Source organism: Pseudocercospora fijiensis (genome assembly GCF_000340215.1).
Source record: "Pseudocercospora fijiensis CIRAD86 unplaced genomic scaffold MYCFIscaffold_4, whole genome shotgun sequence".
Lineage (NCBI taxonomy): Eukaryota > Fungi > Ascomycota > Dothideomycetes > Mycosphaerellales > Mycosphaerellaceae > Pseudocercospora > Pseudocercospora fijiensis.
The window spans coordinates 3,395,358-3,414,001 of NW_006921535.1; the positions used below are offsets into that span (position 1 = coordinate 3,395,358).

An 18,644-nucleotide genomic window follows, 5' to 3' on the forward strand; every position below is an offset into this window, starting at 1 on the left:
ATATACCGGCTACGAGTGCCGGCTATCGCTCTAAATTCAACTCCGCCCTATCTCGGAGGCTAAGGTACCGAGCGGAAACCCTATAGCTTATATTTACTCGGTTGTCGCGGAGCGCTTATAGGTAAGGTATTAGAAAAGAGTATAAAAAGTACGAGAAGAGTATCCTAGGATATAGGTCGTAAGTAAATAAGAGTAGTATGCCTAGTTATTTATATAGTACGTTACTCTATACGACTAAGAGCCTATATTATCTTATACTTCGCTTATAAGACCTCGACTCTACTAGTATACTATCGATCTCCTCCTCGGTCGCTAATACGCTATCTTAATTCTTCTTCGAGTTGCCGGACTTAGTACGTATCTATAGCTATATAATAGCGCTACGTATTATAGAGAATTAACTCCGCCGTATCTCGAAGGCTAAGGTACCGAGCGGAAATCCTATAGCTTATATTTACTCGGTTATCGCGGAGCGATTATAGGTAAGGTATTAGAAAAGAGTATAAAAAGTACGAGAAGAGCATCCTAGGATATAGGTCGTAAGTAAATAAGAGTAGTACGCCTAGTTATTTATATAGTACGTTACTCTATACGACTAAGAGCCTATATTATCTTATACTTCGCTTATAAGACCTCGACTCTACTAGTATACTATCGATCTCTTCCTCGGTCGCTAATACGCTGTCTTAATTCTTCTTCGAGTTACCGGACTTAGTACACATCTATAGCTATATAATAACGCTACGTATTATAGAGAATTTCTCGTTAAAGTTTCTCTCTCGTAGGCTTGCTATCTACCTCGTAGTATAGAGGATCAAAGTGCTAATACTAAAGAATCTCCTTATAGTTAGGATGCTAGGGCTCCTTAGGACCTTTGTATTTTAGGTCTAAATAGAGACGTATTATAAACGTTCTATCGCCCTTTCGCTTACTACCCGCTAGGTCGCGATATACGAAGAAACTAATCTAAATATAGCTCGTCTCTATAATAGCCGGGTAAATATAGAGCGCTAGGTTTCTACTTCGTACCTTAGATTTAGGGACGGCGCGGAGATAAAATCAGAAATATAGCCGGTACCTATAGCCGGTAAAAGGATGCGAAAATAGGCCTCCTCCTAGGTTAATCTAACGACTAAATACAATTTCTAACTAATCCGCTATAAACCGACGCCGAATTTTAGCTAGAAGCTATATATCTTTATTTTAAAGAGTAACCCGCTTCGTATAGATAGCAAGGAGGTTTAAAAGCTTAAGCTCGGTTACGAGAAATGCCTCCGCAGCTTCCTAAAGAGCACTAATTACCTTAGCCGTAAATCGTATACTAGACCGAAAATCTAATATAATTTCTCGGACGAGTCGCTAGAAGGGAGTCTTAGGGATTAAAAGCTCGGTCCTTCTTTTGTTTTAGAAAAGCCGGATCTAGCGAAGGGCAATAGTACCTAGTTTAAAGCGCCGCTTCTTTATCGTTAAGTCCTGCCTTATTCCCTTTCTTTTAATAGAAAGATAACTTTTCTTTGCGATAGTCTTTGTCCGCCTACTCTTTTTAGCCTTCTCCTATCTACCTATAGCCTTCTTATTTTTCGGTACTATTTTCCGAAGAACCCCCTTCCTTCGTATATACTACGGAGAGCCTTACTCTTCCGATATCTCGTTCTCGCTATAGTCTCCCTATACTTAGCTTGCTTTATCCTTGCCCTTTAGCCTCTAAAGATATTTATCTACGCGTTTAGGCGACGAGGGCATATCGGTAGGACCTAGAAAATTAATAAGTATATAATCGTAAGGAGACATTAATGCTTCTTATCTTCTAGAATAAATAGTCTTCTATTAAACCGCCTTAGTAGGTTATCGTTAGATTCGAATAAAGGATAGTAGCTTAAGGAAGGGGAAGTAGCCGGCTTAGGAAGGCCCGAAGAGCCGAATCCTTAAGGTATGTTTGTCTTTAAGAATATAGGGAAAGGGAAGAAGGAGAGGAAGAGCGAATAGAGAATTAGAAATAGTCCGTAGGTAAGCGGGGTCGGTTGCTATAGCAACTAGTCTGTTTAGGTCCTAGGAATTCGAAATACATTTCGGATATATACCGGCTATATATACCGGCTATATTACCTTATACGTAAACGCTTCGTCTCCTTAAAGCTACTCTAAGCCTATATACGTTTCCGCTTCTCGACCCGGTATCGCCTTCTACCTCCGCCCTCCTCCTCTTCGTTATCGCTAATTAGGGTTTCGCTTAGACTAAATTTCGTATTCTCTTCGCGCTCCTAGGTTTCTTCGATCTTAAGGTTTTCTAATTCCTCGATTAACTCCTTTAATATAATCTTTAGTAACCTACCTTAGCGATTTTAGTAGAGGAGATAGTATCGGAATACTATAATAGATTCGAAGGTAGTAGGCGAGTATATTCGATTAAAGCGGCCCTAGTAACGAGCGATACTAAAAGACCTCTTATAGCCTATACCTACGCTCGGGATAGCGAGGACGTCCTAAGCGACCGACGCTATCGTTAGAAACTTAGGCTCTAACCGCTACTATATAGCGAGAATATCGTCTCCGAATTCGTCTAGAAGACCGGTAAGATCTAGAGATTATTAGCCCTCTTTCCGAGCCTACGGATTTGTACTTACTCGCGCGCCGATAGAGATCGAACTCTTCTTTATTTACTTTAGTAGTTGCTTCCTCTTCTGCCTCTACTTCCTACCTATAAAACAGGTATAATGTCGGAGCCTTCTAAACCTTCTTTTTCTTTATAGGAGCTGCATTTAGACTAGTTTCTTTCCGACGCTCGTAGAATATCTTTTCTAGAATAGTCTAGTAATGCTTTAGCTATACCTCGTCCGCCTTCTATTCCGGCCTCTACTAGTATATATCCTTTTCTACCGGGTTAAGTAAGCACGTAACGCTATAGATATCCTCGAACGAGTCAAAGGTAGCACTATAATATTTATATAACTTAGTATAGGAGGTGTCTATAGCTTTCGTTATAGCTACTTTCTAGGGAACGCTCTTCTTAGCTAGCTTAGCTACGGTTTCCTCGAGCTCGTTAAAGAGCTAGTTATAGTACGTAAAGATAAGGTAGATCGTCGGTCCTCGGGTTCTTCTAATCGTAGTAGTAACCTTCGCGTAATACTTACTAATATCGACGAGATACTCTGCTTAGCGCTATTCGGCGGCGGTAAGGCCGAGCTACTTAATATCCTCGGAACTCTAATAGATCTCGAGAGCGGTACGTAAAGTATATCCCCTCGTAACTATATAGAAAGTCGAATCGAACTAGGTCTTAACGTCTTAGGTAAAACGGAGTAGGCGCTAAGGAGGCCGCTTTTACTATCGCTTATTCTATACGATATTCTAGGCATCGGTTTTAGGGCGCTCGATTAGGTTCTTTTAAATAGCCTCGAATCGGTTATATCTCTATAAGCTCGAGTTCGTATATATTGCTAAACGACGAAGCTAGAGAAAAAGAGTTAGAACTATACTAGGTTGCCGGCTATAGGTGCCGGCTACGGACAAAAGTTATACCTTATATAAAACGAGAGCGAGGCTCTCTGCCTTATCCCGTCTTATTACTATAATAAGTTTCTCGACTTTCGACTTTGCTTTATCCTTATCTAGGATCTTCTATTAGTCGTCGTTTAATAGTACAATTTTAAGCGTCTTAAAGAGGGCTCGGATCGCGATTTAAACTATATAAGCGAGGTAGGGAAACTTCTATAGGGATGTAACTAACAACGACGTCGGCTCCGATTTAATAGGGCTAGGGCTATTAATAGGCTCCTCTTTATCGTTATTATCGTACGTATTATCGTGCGTATCCGGAATTGTAGCGAGCTTAATATTCGGAAGATTAAGCTAGATTATAGACCTTATAATCTCCTCTACGTACTCGACCCTATCGATATAATTAGTAATTTCAAAGATATATACGAGTGAATTATATATACAACGCCTTATATAATGTTCGATTATTACTAGCATTATCCGTAGTAATCGAGATCAGTTTCGTTATTACGCTAACCCTATCTATTGCCGTATAGACAAGCTTCGCTATATCCTTACTAGTATAGGAACCTAGAATTTTAGGGAATCCGATTATAAGTTCCTAGAGTTTCTAATCCGAATTAATAAAGTATAGTATAATCGAGAGGAAGGAGGCTCTTATAGTCCGGCTTAACTAGCTATCGATAGTAATAGCTACTCGGCGAGTATTACGGAGGATCTCCCGAATATTGTCTAACGTAGCCTCTTTGTTCTTTTCGAATATAATACGCTAGGTTATCGCGCCGAGAAATAGGGGAGAGTAGTTTATAAGATATAGGTATGTCTTCTATATAGACTCCCTTTCGTAGAAGTCTTCCGGAAGACCGTTTATAGCTAGCATTTCGTTTACTAGTTACTTAAAGTCTTCGGGGGAGAAATCGGTAGCCTTTAATCCTAGAGCTTCCTTAAGCGTAGCCTATAATAATTAGCTAGACCTCTACGGTTAATTTAAGTAGCCGGAATCTATAGCTAGAATCTATAGCCGGTAGCTATAGCCGGCATTTTAGAAGACGTACCTCTTTCTAGAACGCTATATCTATATTAACTCTCCTCTCTCCTTAAGATTCCCGATACCGTTTAGAATAGAGATAGTTCGTAGGCGATAAGTTCCTATCCCCTAGTTTCGGGTATTTTAAGATTGAACTATAGAAGTTGCAGACAATTACTAGTTAACCTTTAAGTCGAGAAGTCGTATAACGGTACAATGCCCCCTCTATAAAGAACTTCTAGAATATATCCGTTCGCTCCTTACTCCCCTATCGTATCGAGTACTTCCGGAGTTTACACTCCTTTAAACATAAGTATAAAGGGAACTATATCTTATAGACCTATTAATTAAACTGCTCTATATACTCGGGTTTCTAAAGATACGCCTAGCTAGCCTTTTCGAAGATTTCCGGGTTAATACTCGATATTCTTATATCTCCGAACAACCTTCTACTTAGACTCCGTAAAGGTAAGGACTAGGTAGTAGTACCCTATAATGAATTCCTACTACTAGGATTCGGAGAGGATAAATCTAGCCCTAATCGTCGTCTAGGACTTAATAGGCTCGAAGGTAAGTATACGACCTCCTTTCGACGTTGTCGTAATCTCGCTCGTATACTAGACTGTTTCGACTATCGTCTCGTTATTACCCTTCCTAGTATAGCGCCTAGTATATATACAATGTCGGTCGGTATGTTTTAAGGTTTCGTACGGTAAGGTAAGGACTTAGGAGTAGTAGATATATACTAGTAGCTATAGGGAAACACCCTTTCTTTTATAGCATCGTATCGTTAGGAATAGCTAGGTAGTAAATAGCTAGCTACCTTTTTTTTTGTTTCCTAGCTACCTAACTACTAGATTTTTTTTCCTAGCTACCCTAGCTAGCCTAACTACTAGAATTTCTTTCCTAGCTACCCTAACTACCTGAATTTTGCCTTCTATACGGCGGCTCTCTCCTACTAACGGAACCGAGCTACTATATCTAACGAATCTAAGCTCGTTTTTAGTCTTAATCTATCCTCTTTCGGTATAAGACACTCGACAAGCAAATGCTTAGGCCGAGTCTAACTACGAAACCTAAGACTAACTAATAGCTCTATTAACTAATCCTAATCCTCGAACTCCTTCCGCTTCTTAGTAAAGATCTTAAAGAGCGCTCGAGCTTCTTCGGGTACCTGCGGAGTAGTCGAGATAAAGCCGTATCGCTAAAATAGGTAATCCTTCGGAGGCTTATATAGAGATTTAGAGAATTCTAATACTAACCTATCCTACTAGCAGCTTAGATTCCGGATATAAGCCCTCTCTGCCTTAGTAAAGATTTTATATAGCAGTAGTACTCTGCCTTCGAGAAACGCTTTCTATTTAACTATTAGTATCTGCCGGCTACGAACGCCGGCTATATATGCCGAGTATAGAATAATTACCTATACCCCTTCCTCCTATAGTAATACTTCTGCCGTCCCTAGATACCTAGCCCCGATCGTATTAATCGCAAGCTACTTTGCCTTTATAGACGTAAAGGCTTCGCTCTAATACTAATAAAGAAACTTCTACTCTATATCGAGGATATAAAGACGACTAGTCTCGATTCCAATCCTTACTAGCTTTTCGTAGTAGCTTTAACTATAATTTTCTAGATTGATAGGACTTATACCTTAGCCCTTTACTAGTATCTCGTCTCTTTAACTATACTCGATCTACTCCTAGCGCTTATCGTCTATAGCGTTAGGCCCTAAGACTATACCTATTACTAGATCGACGTATAGTATCTCCTCGCTTTTTTTAGTTCCTTTATTCGTAGTATTAAGCTCTATCGCGGTATCCTAAACTCTAGCATTGTTGTTCTCGGCTATCTAAATATCTCCGTTACTATCGGTCGTATCGATAGAGGTAGCGGCTATAGGTCTAAATGCTATTAGTTAACGTATTAAAGAAAAATATGCCGGCTATAGCTGCCGGCTACGGCTGCCGGCTATAGCTACTAGCTACGGCCGCTAGCTAGATTGACTTACGCTACTAGAACTTTACGCTCGAAAACTAGCCGCAATTCTTTCCTCCTCTTAGCCTTCTCTTAGGTTGTCTTCTTATTCTAACCTTTACTTTTTTCTATAGGCGCTAGCTATCGATAGAATGCCTTATTCCGCGCCTTTCTTCTCTTATCCTTAGCTCTTTTATCCTTATCTATCTTGTCCTTTCTCTCGCGGTCTCGTACGGAATTCTTCTTCGTAGAGTACTCCTTTTTAGTCTTACGCTTTTTGGTTAGACGCTTAGGTAAAACAAACTCGCGGTCTTTAGTTCTATCTTCTATTTAGCGCGCGGCGCGCTTCTCTCTTGCTATTGTAAGGGAAAGGGGCGGGGGCGTAGCGTATAGTAGTTGTTATCGGTATAGGTATAGAGGAAGAAGTTAAAAGTATAAGAATATCGCGAAGCCCTAATTGTTACCGCCTACGTAACGTTATATAGGTAAGCTTTCGTAACTATAGTAACTACGTCCCGGTAATAGCAACTACGCCCTAGTAACGGCAACTACGCCCTAGCAACGGTAACTACGCCCTAGCAACGGTAATAAAGCGTAGTAAATACAACCTAGTAACTATTATAGCCGGCAATCGTAGCCGGTAGTCGAATAAGAGTGTCCTTATAGCAAAACTACGCCCTAGCAACGGTAACTACGCCCTAGTAACGGCAAAAGAGCGTAGTAAATATAATAGAGTTACTATTATAGCCGGCAATCGTAGCCGGCAGTCGAATAAGAGTGTCCTTATAGTAAAACTAATATAGTCTCTAGTTTAAACTAGGAATCTATATAGTTCGAAAAAACCAAACCGGAACTAGGGAGCTAGTTCGCCGCTAAGAAACTAAACTATATACGTTTAGTAGTTCGGAAACCGAACTACTACGGGGTCTAAAAAATAAGATATTAGACAAGCCTACCGATTACGCCGAGCCTATCGATAGCGCCGATCCTACTATCTACGATAAGCCTACTAACGATACCGAGGATAATTAGGACTCTATATAAGCCGATACTAAGGACGCTAACGTTTAGGACCTTATATAAGCCGAGGACTATATCGATAACGCTAGCGACGTATCTACTATCGACGACGCGATAGATACGTCTAAGAGATAAAAGGAGGACGACGATAAGGACGACGCCCTAATAGATATAAAAGGGAAGAAGCAGCGCTATAGAGCGGCTAGAGTAGCTAAGATAAATAAGGGTAAGGTAGATAAGGACGACAATTAGGAAGACGCCCTAGCTATTATAGATAAGAAGAAGGTACGCTATAGAGCGGTTAATATAGATAAGGATAAGAACTTCTAGCGCTCTAGTATATAGTATACTAGTATAGAAGACTAGTTAGAGTCGCAGTATTAAGCTAATATAGTAGTACTAATATATAATACGCTAGGATTTAAGATAATAGATTATATACTACTAATAGGCACTCGCTTATCTAACTTTAAATTAGGAATAATATACCGCAAGGTCGACAATACGACTATCGGCTTAAAGGATCTTAGAAAGTAGTATACGTACTCCGTCGAGGCATAGGGATATCTACGCTCTAAGCGTAAGCTAATTAGCCCGCTATACTTATACTACGAGTAGCATCCTAACGGAATATATAAGATTGCTACTATTGCCTATTATACTATACTTATAGGTAGCGGCACCTTCCGCTATAAGGCCCTAGATTAGGTTACCTAGACGCATATCGATAACGTAAGCAACTAAGCGATAATTACGACTATAATACCGCTAGATATTAAAGGCGAAACTAAGCTAGTTATCTCCTTACGCTAATAGTAGGCGCGCTAGCGGAAGTACTATAAGGACCTAAACTACGACCTATATAAGAAGTAGCTCTAAATTATTTCCCTGTCTTAGCTTACCTTTAAGGCCGCTATAGTAGAGTAGCTAACGGAGATCGATATCGTAGTAATCCTAGACTACGCCCTTGCAAATATATAGGCCTATAATACGACTAACGAAGACAGTATACCGACGGATATCGCGCTCGACTATTTCCTACGTATAGCGCATCTTTAGCTATAAATAGGCTATATGCCGAGCGTAGACCGCGATTAGGTTGCTACTCGTAATAAGAAGGGCCTACTACTAAAAGATATTAAGTACGATTACGCTATAGAGGACGTAGATCTAGTAAAGCTATACCGCGGACTAGGGCGTATAGGGATTATAGGACGATACTAGTCGCTTACCGACGAGCAACGCGCCGACCTATACCTTTACCTACTAGACGAGCTCGCTATAGCTATTAAGTCTAAGACTCTCGTTAGTACCGCGGCTGCTAATAAAGAAGCGCTAGCTACGCCGCAACTATTAGAGAAGCGTAAGACTAAGTCTCGGTATAGCGCCGCTAACGCTAGTACCCTCGCCCTAGCCTCTAAGGGCAAAGGTAAGGCTTTCCCCCTACTAAAAGGCAAGGACAAGACTAAGCTACTAAAAATCTAGACAGGCTAACCCTTCGTACGCACCTTATCCCTACTAGCCTCGGCATCTGCCTCGATGCCTATACCTAAGACGCTAAAGCAAGTCTAGTATATTAGTATACGGAAGATATAAGATAAAAGCGGCAGAGCGAAGCGTAAGCAGGCTAGCACTAGTACTAGCGAGATATCTAACTAGAAGAGACGACGCTAGTACGCAAACTTCTTAACTAGCTCCGATACTAAGGCTATACTAAAGTCGGCTACTAAGAAGACGCGCGCTAAACTAGTAGACTTAGACTAAGGAGAGGAGGATATACTCGAGACGTATAAGAACGTATAATACGAATACAAGCGATAAGGAAAACGAGCAAAAGCGGAAGGAGTATATAAGAAGGGGTTTAGCTAATATAGTACGCTAGCCTTCGTTCTGTCGGATAGGGGTACTATTACGGCAGGGACGGTACGCTAGCTAAGCCCGGTATATACTTTCCGTAGAACCGTAGATACTTACTCTAATACTATACTATAGTACGTCTACTAATTCATCCCTTGCGCGATAGCTATTAATATAGCAGAGGCGCTATAGAATAATATCTTCTATATCTATTAGGGAACCCCTAAGGGGATAGTGTCTAATCGTAGATCGATACTAACATTGCATTATTAGAGCGAGATATGCCTATAGCTAAGACTAAAGCATCGGCTATTAATAGCCTTCTATCTATAGACTAACGGTTAAATAGAGAGGCAGAATGCTACCCTATAGTAGTACCTGCGTAGCTATATTAATAAGAACCCCGAGGATTAGGTTAACCTCCTATAGCCTATAGAATTTATATATAACAATAGTATATATTTATTAACTAAGGTTTCGCTATATATAGCTATAATAGGCTAAAACGCTACCTTACCGGAGGACCTATTTACCTCGCTCGAGGCCGAGCGTAAGGAAAGGGAAGCGCGTTAAGTACTAGAGACACTAGCGGCAATAGAACGTATCTAGAAGATACGGGAGATCTATACTAAGATAGTTAAGAAGCTAATAAAGGCTTAAGAGTACTAAAAGACCTACTACGATAAGCGCTATATACTAATAACCTTTAAACAAGGCGATATAGTTATACTTAGTACGAAGAACCTCCGTATCCGTAAACACCTATTACCTAATAGCAAAACAAGGCCTAAGCTCGTACTAAGATATATTAGCCTATTCCGCATTCGAGAAGTTAAGGGCTCCTCTGCATAGGCCTACTAGTTATAGCTTCCTCCTTATTATACTATCTATAACACCTTCTACGTATCCCTTCTTAAGCCGTACTACCTACGCGAAGGGGATAAAGCACCTGCTAAATCCGAGGATATACTAGCTAATAGCGAAGAGCTATAGTCTATAGAACGTATTCTAAAGTACCGGACTAGGTAAGGCAAGAAGGAATACCTCTTAAGATAGTAGGGCTATTTACCTAAATAGGACTCGTAGGAAGCTAAAGGCTCCTTTAAGGATATAGCTAAGTTGTTAGATAAGTATTAGACTAGTATAAAGAACAAGAAGAAGGCTAAGGGCCTATAATGTCGCCTAGGAATAATACTACCCCTAGGGTACTATTAGCTAACTAATTAGAGGCCGGCAAACTAGGACAATAAGACTATATTACTATCGTAAACGCGCACTAAGTGTTAATAAGCGCGCTATAACGCGTCGACTAATTATATACTCTTTTAAGGGTTCTACCCCTTTACTAACGCAATAAGGCCCTTCTTTTAGTATTTAGGTTTCTCTCTTAATCCTTTATTCTATTAAGGCTCTAAGGCCTAGTCGGTCGGCGATAACGGCGCGCGCGCGTAGGAATAGTAACAATAATAATAATAACGGCGTTACGCCTATACTAAAGGGCAGTATAGCTAGCGCGGCTATATTAGTAATAGTATTGCGGAGTATATTACTAGTTAGAGCGTCGCTAGTCGAAGAAGGAAATTAAAAGCAAGGTAAAGTTAGCGCTAAGACGACTAGCGCCGCTATTATTAATATTACCTACTCGCTACTATTACTAACCTTACCTACACTACGAGCCTAGAGCACTATACTAACTAAGTTAAAGATTAAACCTACTAAGGGTTAATTAAAACTTTAAGCCGCTTAAAAGATTAAGCGACTAATAGACTAACTAAGGGCAAAACTATAGAGCTAAGCTAGCTAGGGTCGATCTTATAGATAATAGATTACTCCTCGATCTTTCTAATCCTTTAAGCGAGGCGAACCTTAACTATTATACTTATAATAGCCTTTACCTATAGAAACTAGACGAGCTATATTTTTTCTAAAAAGATAAAATAAGATTAACAATTAAAGGCTACTAAACCTAACTAATTAGAGCTAGTAAAACTACGATAGTAAATAATAGCCCTCGTAATAATAAGAATAACCCTCGGAGCGGACATTACTAGGTCTTTTAAGAGTAGACGCAAAGAACTCGGTATAATATTACTTAGAACGGAGGTAGGGCCACAATACCTCGCATATCTACCTATTATAGTAGGGAAGACGCGCTTCTATTATAATTAGTCGAAGGCTCTTAATTCTTATAAATATATATTACTTTATAGTTTATTATATATAGGGATAGCGTAGTTAGAGTTATATATTATACTATATTAGAGGTAAGGTTTAATATAGTTATATAATTAGGTAGTTAAGTGTTTAATTTAGCGCGGGCTAAGTAGCTTATTAGACTTGCTAAGTTAGTAGTAATAGAGGTTATAGAATATAGATAGGCTACGAGGGCGCGGCCTTTAGAAAGGAAGCGTATATTAGGGCTAAAGAGGCTATACGTAATTAGTATATAACTAGGCTAAGTAAAGCTAGGGTCTTAGTACCTTAGGTAGGGCTTAGCGCTTAGCGTTAGGCTAACTAGCTAGCCTTCCTCCTTCTCCTCCTAGACCTCTATCGAATACTACTTGTACCTACTACTACCCTATCTACCTACTAATATAACCCTTCTTATACTTACTTAGCAACCTATTCGAGCGGTTAATAGTATAGCTCTAGCGCTAGAGCGTATCTATTAACCTAGAGCGTATACTACACGGTCTACTGCTAGATTAGGCCTTCTTAGCTACCTATTATAGCCTGGAGCGTCACCAAGAGCCAGCTGCGCAACCCTTCTATTGGCACGTAATACGCGATTCGTGCTGCCGAGACGAGACCCACATGGCGTCTTGAGAATGAGCAAGTTGAGTTCCGCTCGTTCGCGTCGCCGCAATTCAACAAAGGACGGCGACTCTGTTCTGTAGGCTGTGAGAGGCAAGTACGACCTGTGAACCTGATTCCCCAACATCTCTCCAGCAGCTGCTATTCTTGACTGCATCCTCCTCTCAAACTGAGCTGGCCATCCTCACCACTCGTCCCCAGAACACAGCGACCGCATATGGCCACGGCATGCCAATAAGCGGAATTCGAGTGCGCCAAGCCCACATTCCACAGCGAGCACCCGACGACCTCTGATCTTGGCCCGTCGTAACTCTGCTGTCCATGGCGCACATCTGGCGGCTCGTCAGACGCCATGGCGATGATGGCGACATGGACGACATGGATATGGAGATGGAGATGGGAGGTTCGAGCTCATCTTCCATGACACCTCTTTCGGCGGATGGCGTCGACTTCTCCAACGGAACCCAGGCCATGGACTTCCTTTCAGATCTCCTGGACGACACATATCTGAAGATCGATGGAGCGAACTATGCCAAGTATTTCTGGTACGGTATCGTCGTTGTGGTGGGCATTGCGACTTTGTTCAACTTTGCGCGCTGGTTGACACTACACCAAAGACTACGTGCCGCTGCACGAGGATATCATAGACCTGCTAGACCGAAAGGCGTGCTCGCGGGCGGCCTGGCAACCATCACGGCTGTCGGACGAGAGGCATCGTATCTTCAATTCACGCCAACAACCAAGTATCTGTTCTTGAGAATTCCTACCTTTGGGACGATACTGTTGGTTCTGTCATATCTGGCGTTTATAATTGCACTTGAGTTTGCCGACAACAACATCGCGGGTGCACAGTATTTGCAAGGGCTCGGTGTACGCGCGGGCTGGCTTGCAATAGCACAGCTACCTCTTCTTGTTCTTCTTATCAGCAAGAACAGTGTCATCGCTTCCTTGACTGGCACTTCTTGGGAGCGTCTGAATGTGCTCCATCGATGGGTAGCAAGGGGGATGCTGCTGCTGGCCATCTTCCACTTCGCCTTCCAAAGCACGGCCTGGCAGAAGTATAATGTCATGGAGCTCGAATGGAAGACAGACGACTGCCCAGTGACTGGCATTGCAGCTTTCGCAATCCTGCTTTGGATGAATCTTAGCACACTCGCTCCTTTACGATATCTGTCTTACGAATTCTTCGTTGTACAGCACATCCTTACCTGGTTCGGCTTTGTGGTGGCTCTCATGTTCCACCTTCCAAGCACGGCTTTGTCGAGCAGAGTTTACGTCTACATCCCAATTGGCATCTACCTCGCGGATCGCATTCTGAGAAGCCTTATGCTTGCTCGGAACAACCTTCGAATCAGCCGAGCCACCATGGTGCAGCTCGATGGCGGTGTTACGAAGCTACGAATCTCGAACAAAGCGATCAAGCGCTGGAGACCCGGCTCGCACGTACTGCTTTCGATACCACGTTTCGGCATCATGCAGAGCCACCCTGCAACGATCGTATCGACTCCAAGATCACACAACGGAGATCTCGTCTTCATGCTGAAAGGCCATCAGGGCTTCACCAAGAAGATCTTCCATGGAGCCAACACGTCGACAGAGGCTCTTATTGACGAGCCTAAAGAGGCCGGCGACGTCGAAAGGCATACCCAGGTCACCCAAAGCACCCACATCGCTATTATCGATGGTCCCTATGGCGGATCTCAATCGGACTTCGCAGCATTCGATTCGATATGTCTCATTGCAGGCTCCACAGGTGTAACATTTACGGCATCAATCCTCCAAGATCTCGCAGACCGCATCTCGAGCCAGGGCAAGAAGTTTCCACTCCGGCGCATACACTTCGTCTGGTGTGTGAAGGACAGCAATTGGGCTCGGTGGATCAGTGATGAGCTGGAAGCGGCATTCACCAAGCTACGAGACGGCAGTATTGATGTTAAGATCTGCATCTACGTCACCTGCGCAGACAATTTCACAGAGTCTGGTAGCGAGCCCAAAGAATGTGGTTGCGAATGTGATAAGAGCAAAGGACCTTGCTGCTGCGTAGTCGTGGATGAGGTCGATGAGGCGGACGCGATTGATGCAATCACTCCGGCAAAAGACGCGGCCAAGGTGGCGGAGACTTCGGCCTCGAGTTCTCAGACTGATGTGACGTCTGGCAGAAAGATGCCGTTTTTGAGATGCGCGACGTTTTACTCTGGCCGTCCAGATATGCAAGAAGTTCTCACCACGCTTCTAGATGGTGCAGATGGAGAGTCGGGAGTGGCCGTATGTGGGCCACCAGGACTCATTACCTCGACACGAAATACTCTGGTGCGGCTTAGTGATGAGAGAGCCATCCATAAAGGCTCTGGAGCACAGGGCTGCTACTTGCATGCAGAGACATTTTCATAGCGATAGCGGAAATCCAGACTTCAAGCGTTGGAGCGACGATCAGCATTAGCATTACGTTTCCATTCTGGTGCGACTATACAGCCATTACTGTCGTTTATCCATATTCTCGTGCGATCATATTTCATGCAACCATACGAAAAGAGCTCTGCCCTCCTCTTACCCAGTGACGCCGATAGGTCAAGAGTCTGAGCTGTACAAGAAATGGGGAAAGGAATCATCCGAAACACATGAAGACAGGTGCGAGACCAGCAGCGCAGCATGGTACGCACGCGATACTAGCGCCGCACTGTGCCCTGAACCAATGATGATGCGAGTCTCGACAGCATATCAACCCCCTTCTGCGTCTTCAGGTACGACAGCTCGGCTTGGTCTGCCATCTGACGAGCAGTCTCCGCGCTGATCTTGGCTTCTCGAACGTGGATCAGAGCATCGTTCAGAATCTACACATCGTGTTAGTACGCTTTGCCACTTGGCTCGTTCATTGCTGTGTAGCTTACATGTGCGAAGTTCGTAAGGCGTTGTTTGCGCGTCACCGACTTCTCCTGTTTAGCCTTAGTAACCAGCTTATCGGTAAGCGTCAGAACTGTTCCATCGCAGTCGCCATCAAGTGGCAGAATGCTAGCCATAGACTTGTCACTGGCGCGCGAGAAGCTGCGATGATCTTGCGACGGTGGACATGTTGATGTTTCAGGCACCGATGTGAGCGGCGGGCTCGTAGTTCTGTTCATTCGATGTAGTTGAGGGAATGGGCTGTTGGATTCGTCGATGTGTGCAGTGGTGCGGGTGGACAAGTTCCCAAAATCGAGTGGTGGCAGTGGTGGTGGCGCTTCGGACCCATCTTCAGTCTTCTTGTCGCGCTTATGTGAAAAGAAGCCGTTGATCTTGTCAAGCACAGTGCGGCTCTTCGATCGCGAACGTGGCGGCTGCGCAATGTTAGGGCGCTGAATTGTAGATACAGGGTGGTTCACGGTATTGCTTACCTTTTCGAGCGCAATTTCAGACACCGATGCGGTCCTCGAAGCAGTCATAAAACTGTGTCGCCCTCGCTTAGCTTCCTCCGGCTTTTTAAAGCCTTTACTTACAGAGCCGGCCGCTCTGGGAATCTTCTTGGACGCTGCCGAAGCAGTCATGCGAGCAAAGCCAGCTCGTTCGCCAGCTTTGTGGCCTCGCTGTACGCTCCCTTTTGCCAGAATGCTTTCTGGTCCGCGCTTGGAGTGGCCAAGCGTCGGAGATGAGTTCCGGCTGCTGAATCCAGAGTTACGCTGTCGTCCATGGGTCAGGTGGGCGGGTGACCGAACACCTGGCGCATGGGTAGCTGACGGGTAGCCGATTGAGCATTGTGGCTCCTTTCGGTTCAGATCTGTTGAGTTGCCTTGCGCGGAAGGTGTGCTGTCAGACCATTTGCTCACGGCGGGCGTCTGGCAGGCATCATTCGCTGGCAATTCTGCTACAGTAGCATCATCATTGAAGCCTCCTGATCCGCCGTGAGCGATGCCATTAACATGGTCGGGCGAGGGATTTTCGACAACACTGTCGCGAGAATCGCCTTCCAGAAACCGTGTTGCTGCAGTGGCATCATTCAAAAGCGTATTTGTCTTCGACGCTCTGTTGATTCCTGGTACTAGTTGGCCAAACATCTGCTCCAGCTTACCATGATCGAAATTGTCCTGGGTTGGGCTGCCGTGACCTTCCAATAGACACAGCGTCTGCGTGAGGTGATTCTTAGTCTCCTTGTCCAGTCCTGGCATGCCACTGTTTTGGCAGATCTGATCTTGGCACTGAGTCTCTTCCAGTAGCTGTCTCAAAAGGTGCTGAGAACCCTGCTGATTGACAGGCTCGGTATCATCGTCCTTGTAATTGTCTGAACCATGGCTCGACTTGAGATGATGCAGGCGCCGAGCTAGATTGGAAAATTGGTTGGAGTGGGAAATACAAGCATTCTTGGTGGGTGAATCCTCGGCATGAGGCATTGCTAGCGTTGCTTGGGAGTGAATGGTCTGCAGGGGGCCAGTAAATGGGCTCTTCGAAGGCGGAGCTCTTCTCAGCGAGCGGAATCTCAGTTCATCTGGTGTCAGATTGAATTGATCTTCCATATCCGTGGCTCGGTCTGATTTCAAGCTTGCTCCATTGCGCAGTCTGAACGGTTCCATCACAGGTGTAACGACCTCCTCCTCGTCTGACGAGCTTGGACCGAAGGTGTCTCCGGGCGAGCTGCTCTTGCTTCGGCTTCGCTGCTGTTTCTCGTTGACATGATCAAGATTCAGGATCCGAGTTGACGAGGACTCCGTGCTTGCCGTGCTACCGTTTGTATTGGCACGCTGCAGGCGGCGCTTGGTGCCCTGATCCAGGATCGCCAGAGCGCCAGGAGACACCAATCGCCGCGCTCCGAATGACGGACTGCCTTCGCTGTTTGGCGGTGGAGGTAGAGTCCGAATGTCCACCAGAGTTGCCTTCTTCGAATCCGGTATCGGAATACGCGAGGCGGTCCGCTGATGCAAGACTTTCTCGGCAGTAGATGGAGGAGTGTCCTTCGGAAGTGAAGGCAAAGGTGCGGCGTAAGCGCCACTACCGGGTCTCGGACGAGAGAAGCTTGCCGGAGATGGACTGTGACCGCGAGGCTGTGCCATCGGGGTATTTGGACCAGCGATGCCAGAGAGACGTCGCGGCATTTCTGCGCCAGATGCTCTCTTGGGTTGAGTGAGGTTTCCATTGCCCAAGCGGTGTCCCAAGGATTGCATGCGGGCTGGATATTGGGTAGTTTGCGCCGGAGTTGAGAGTTGAGGTGCAGGCGCGACATGTTGAGGAGTGTGGACAAGCGATGGAAGACTCATGGAAGCTCTTTCGGTGGTATGATCGGTCAAGTTGGGTTCCTCTGCACTGACAAAGGATGGATCCGACGAGTGTTGCGTGAGGACCGAAGCATTACTGTTCCTCGCCATGCGCTTGTCGAGCATCTTGACCGCATCGGCAGAGGTTCGCGCGATCGACTTAGTGGAAATTCTCCGCGGGATGGCACTCGGCGTCGATTTCAAATCGCGGCTGAAACTTGGTCGTTTGGGCTCTGGTGCACTCACTGATCGCGGAGTCAGTGCCGGCCAGTCGCGAGCGCTACCTTCCTGCGACATCTGCAAAGGCTTCTCAACGGCGTCAATCAAGGTGCGGCTGTCTTTAGACGGACTGAGATCCGAGGCGACGGATGCAATGGGCCTGGAAGGCAATGGCTTTTCGGTGACGGGGACAGCTGGTAGCGGCGGCATGTCCAAGGCGTGCGTGCTCGGCGAGGATGGCTCAGAATGCTTGGCGACCCTTTCCCGGGAGATGATGCGGCGGACGACGCGGTCAGACCACTTGGGCACAATGGCTGGGGACATTGGTGGGGTGTCGGGCTGGCCTGTAGCTGGTGACGCCAGCGAGACGAAGGGCGGTGATGGCGGGAGAGCTTTCCCGGGGCGCGTAATGGCCGATGCAGCTTTGGCGGCAGATGACCGGGTCGGGGCCAAGAGGCGCTCAGATGGAGGTGTTTTGGAGCCGGGCTGTTTGGGAGGGAGGGCGGAATTCTCGTCTCTCGTGTGCGCATAGGAAGCGTCGCTCGCGAAAGAGTCGCGCGAACGGGCGGGGATGCTGTAGGCGCGCAGATTGGCGTCCAGCTGCTGGAGTGGCATGGCTACGACTGCGGCGGTGGCGATTGCATGGAGCCGTTGGTGTCGGCGCGATCAGGCCCGGCCGAATTGTCGGTGCAATGCTTGAGAAGCTGCGTTGAGTGAAGCTGCGGGCGGATCGTGTGAAGTCGATTTGCCAGAGAGAGTGCAGCGCTGGGCGAGGAAGGAGTACCTTTCGGCGTTCTTGCACTTGCACGTGTTGAGGTTTCGAGTTGCTGCAGTTACGTTTGCCTACAAACGCGGAAGGCACGTTGATGCCGCACCGCCAGATCGGCTTCGTGCATGCAGTGCCTCCAGATTGCCGAAAGCAGTCGGAGACGAGGGGCCTGTGCCGGCGCCGGCCTACACTGGACAATATCACATACCATAACTAATTGATACATTGTAAGCCTCAAGTCCAC

General features: G+C 45.2%; 3 protein-coding genes across 3 annotated transcripts; 1 reads left to right on the forward strand and 2 right to left on the reverse strand.

Annotated features, from left to right (window-relative positions):
* Window positions 1–2,687: 2,687 nt before the first annotated feature.
* On the reverse strand, window positions 2,688–12,459 carry MYCFIDRAFT_174747 (uncharacterized protein; the record flags this gene model as incomplete). The annotated part of the gene is made up of 3 exons (XM_007928368.1): window positions 2,688–2,698; window positions 12,125–12,356; window positions 12,385–12,459. 3 exons carry the CDS (start codon window positions 12,457–12,459, stop codon window positions 2,688–2,690), a joined length of 318 nt encoding a protein of 105 aa, XP_007926559.1.
* MYCFIDRAFT_203575 (uncharacterized protein) lies at window positions 12,306–14,614 on the forward strand. The gene has a single exon (XM_007928369.1). The coding sequence runs from the start codon at window positions 12,515–12,517 to the stop codon at window positions 14,582–14,584; it is 2,070 nt and encodes a 689-aa protein (XP_007926560.1). The 5' UTR covers window positions 12,306–12,514; the 3' UTR covers window positions 14,585–14,614.
* Window positions 14,615–14,859: 245 nt separating this feature from the next.
* MYCFIDRAFT_81830 (uncharacterized protein) lies at window positions 14,860–18,246 on the reverse strand (the record flags this gene model as incomplete). Its single annotated transcript, XM_007927848.1, has 3 exons — window positions 14,860–15,024; window positions 15,082–15,525; window positions 15,667–18,246. The coding sequence occupies 3 exons, from the start codon at window positions 18,244–18,246 to the stop codon at window positions 14,860–14,862; spliced, it is 3,189 nt and encodes a 1,062-aa protein (XP_007926039.1).
* Window positions 18,247–18,644: the final 398 nt, after the last annotated feature.

Excerpts from the sequence above, each read along its gene's own strand:
- MYCFIDRAFT_203575 (XM_007928369.1), top strand. The coding sequence starts at position 12,515 with ATGGCGCACATCTGGCGGCTCGTCAGACGCCATGGCGATGATGGCGAC.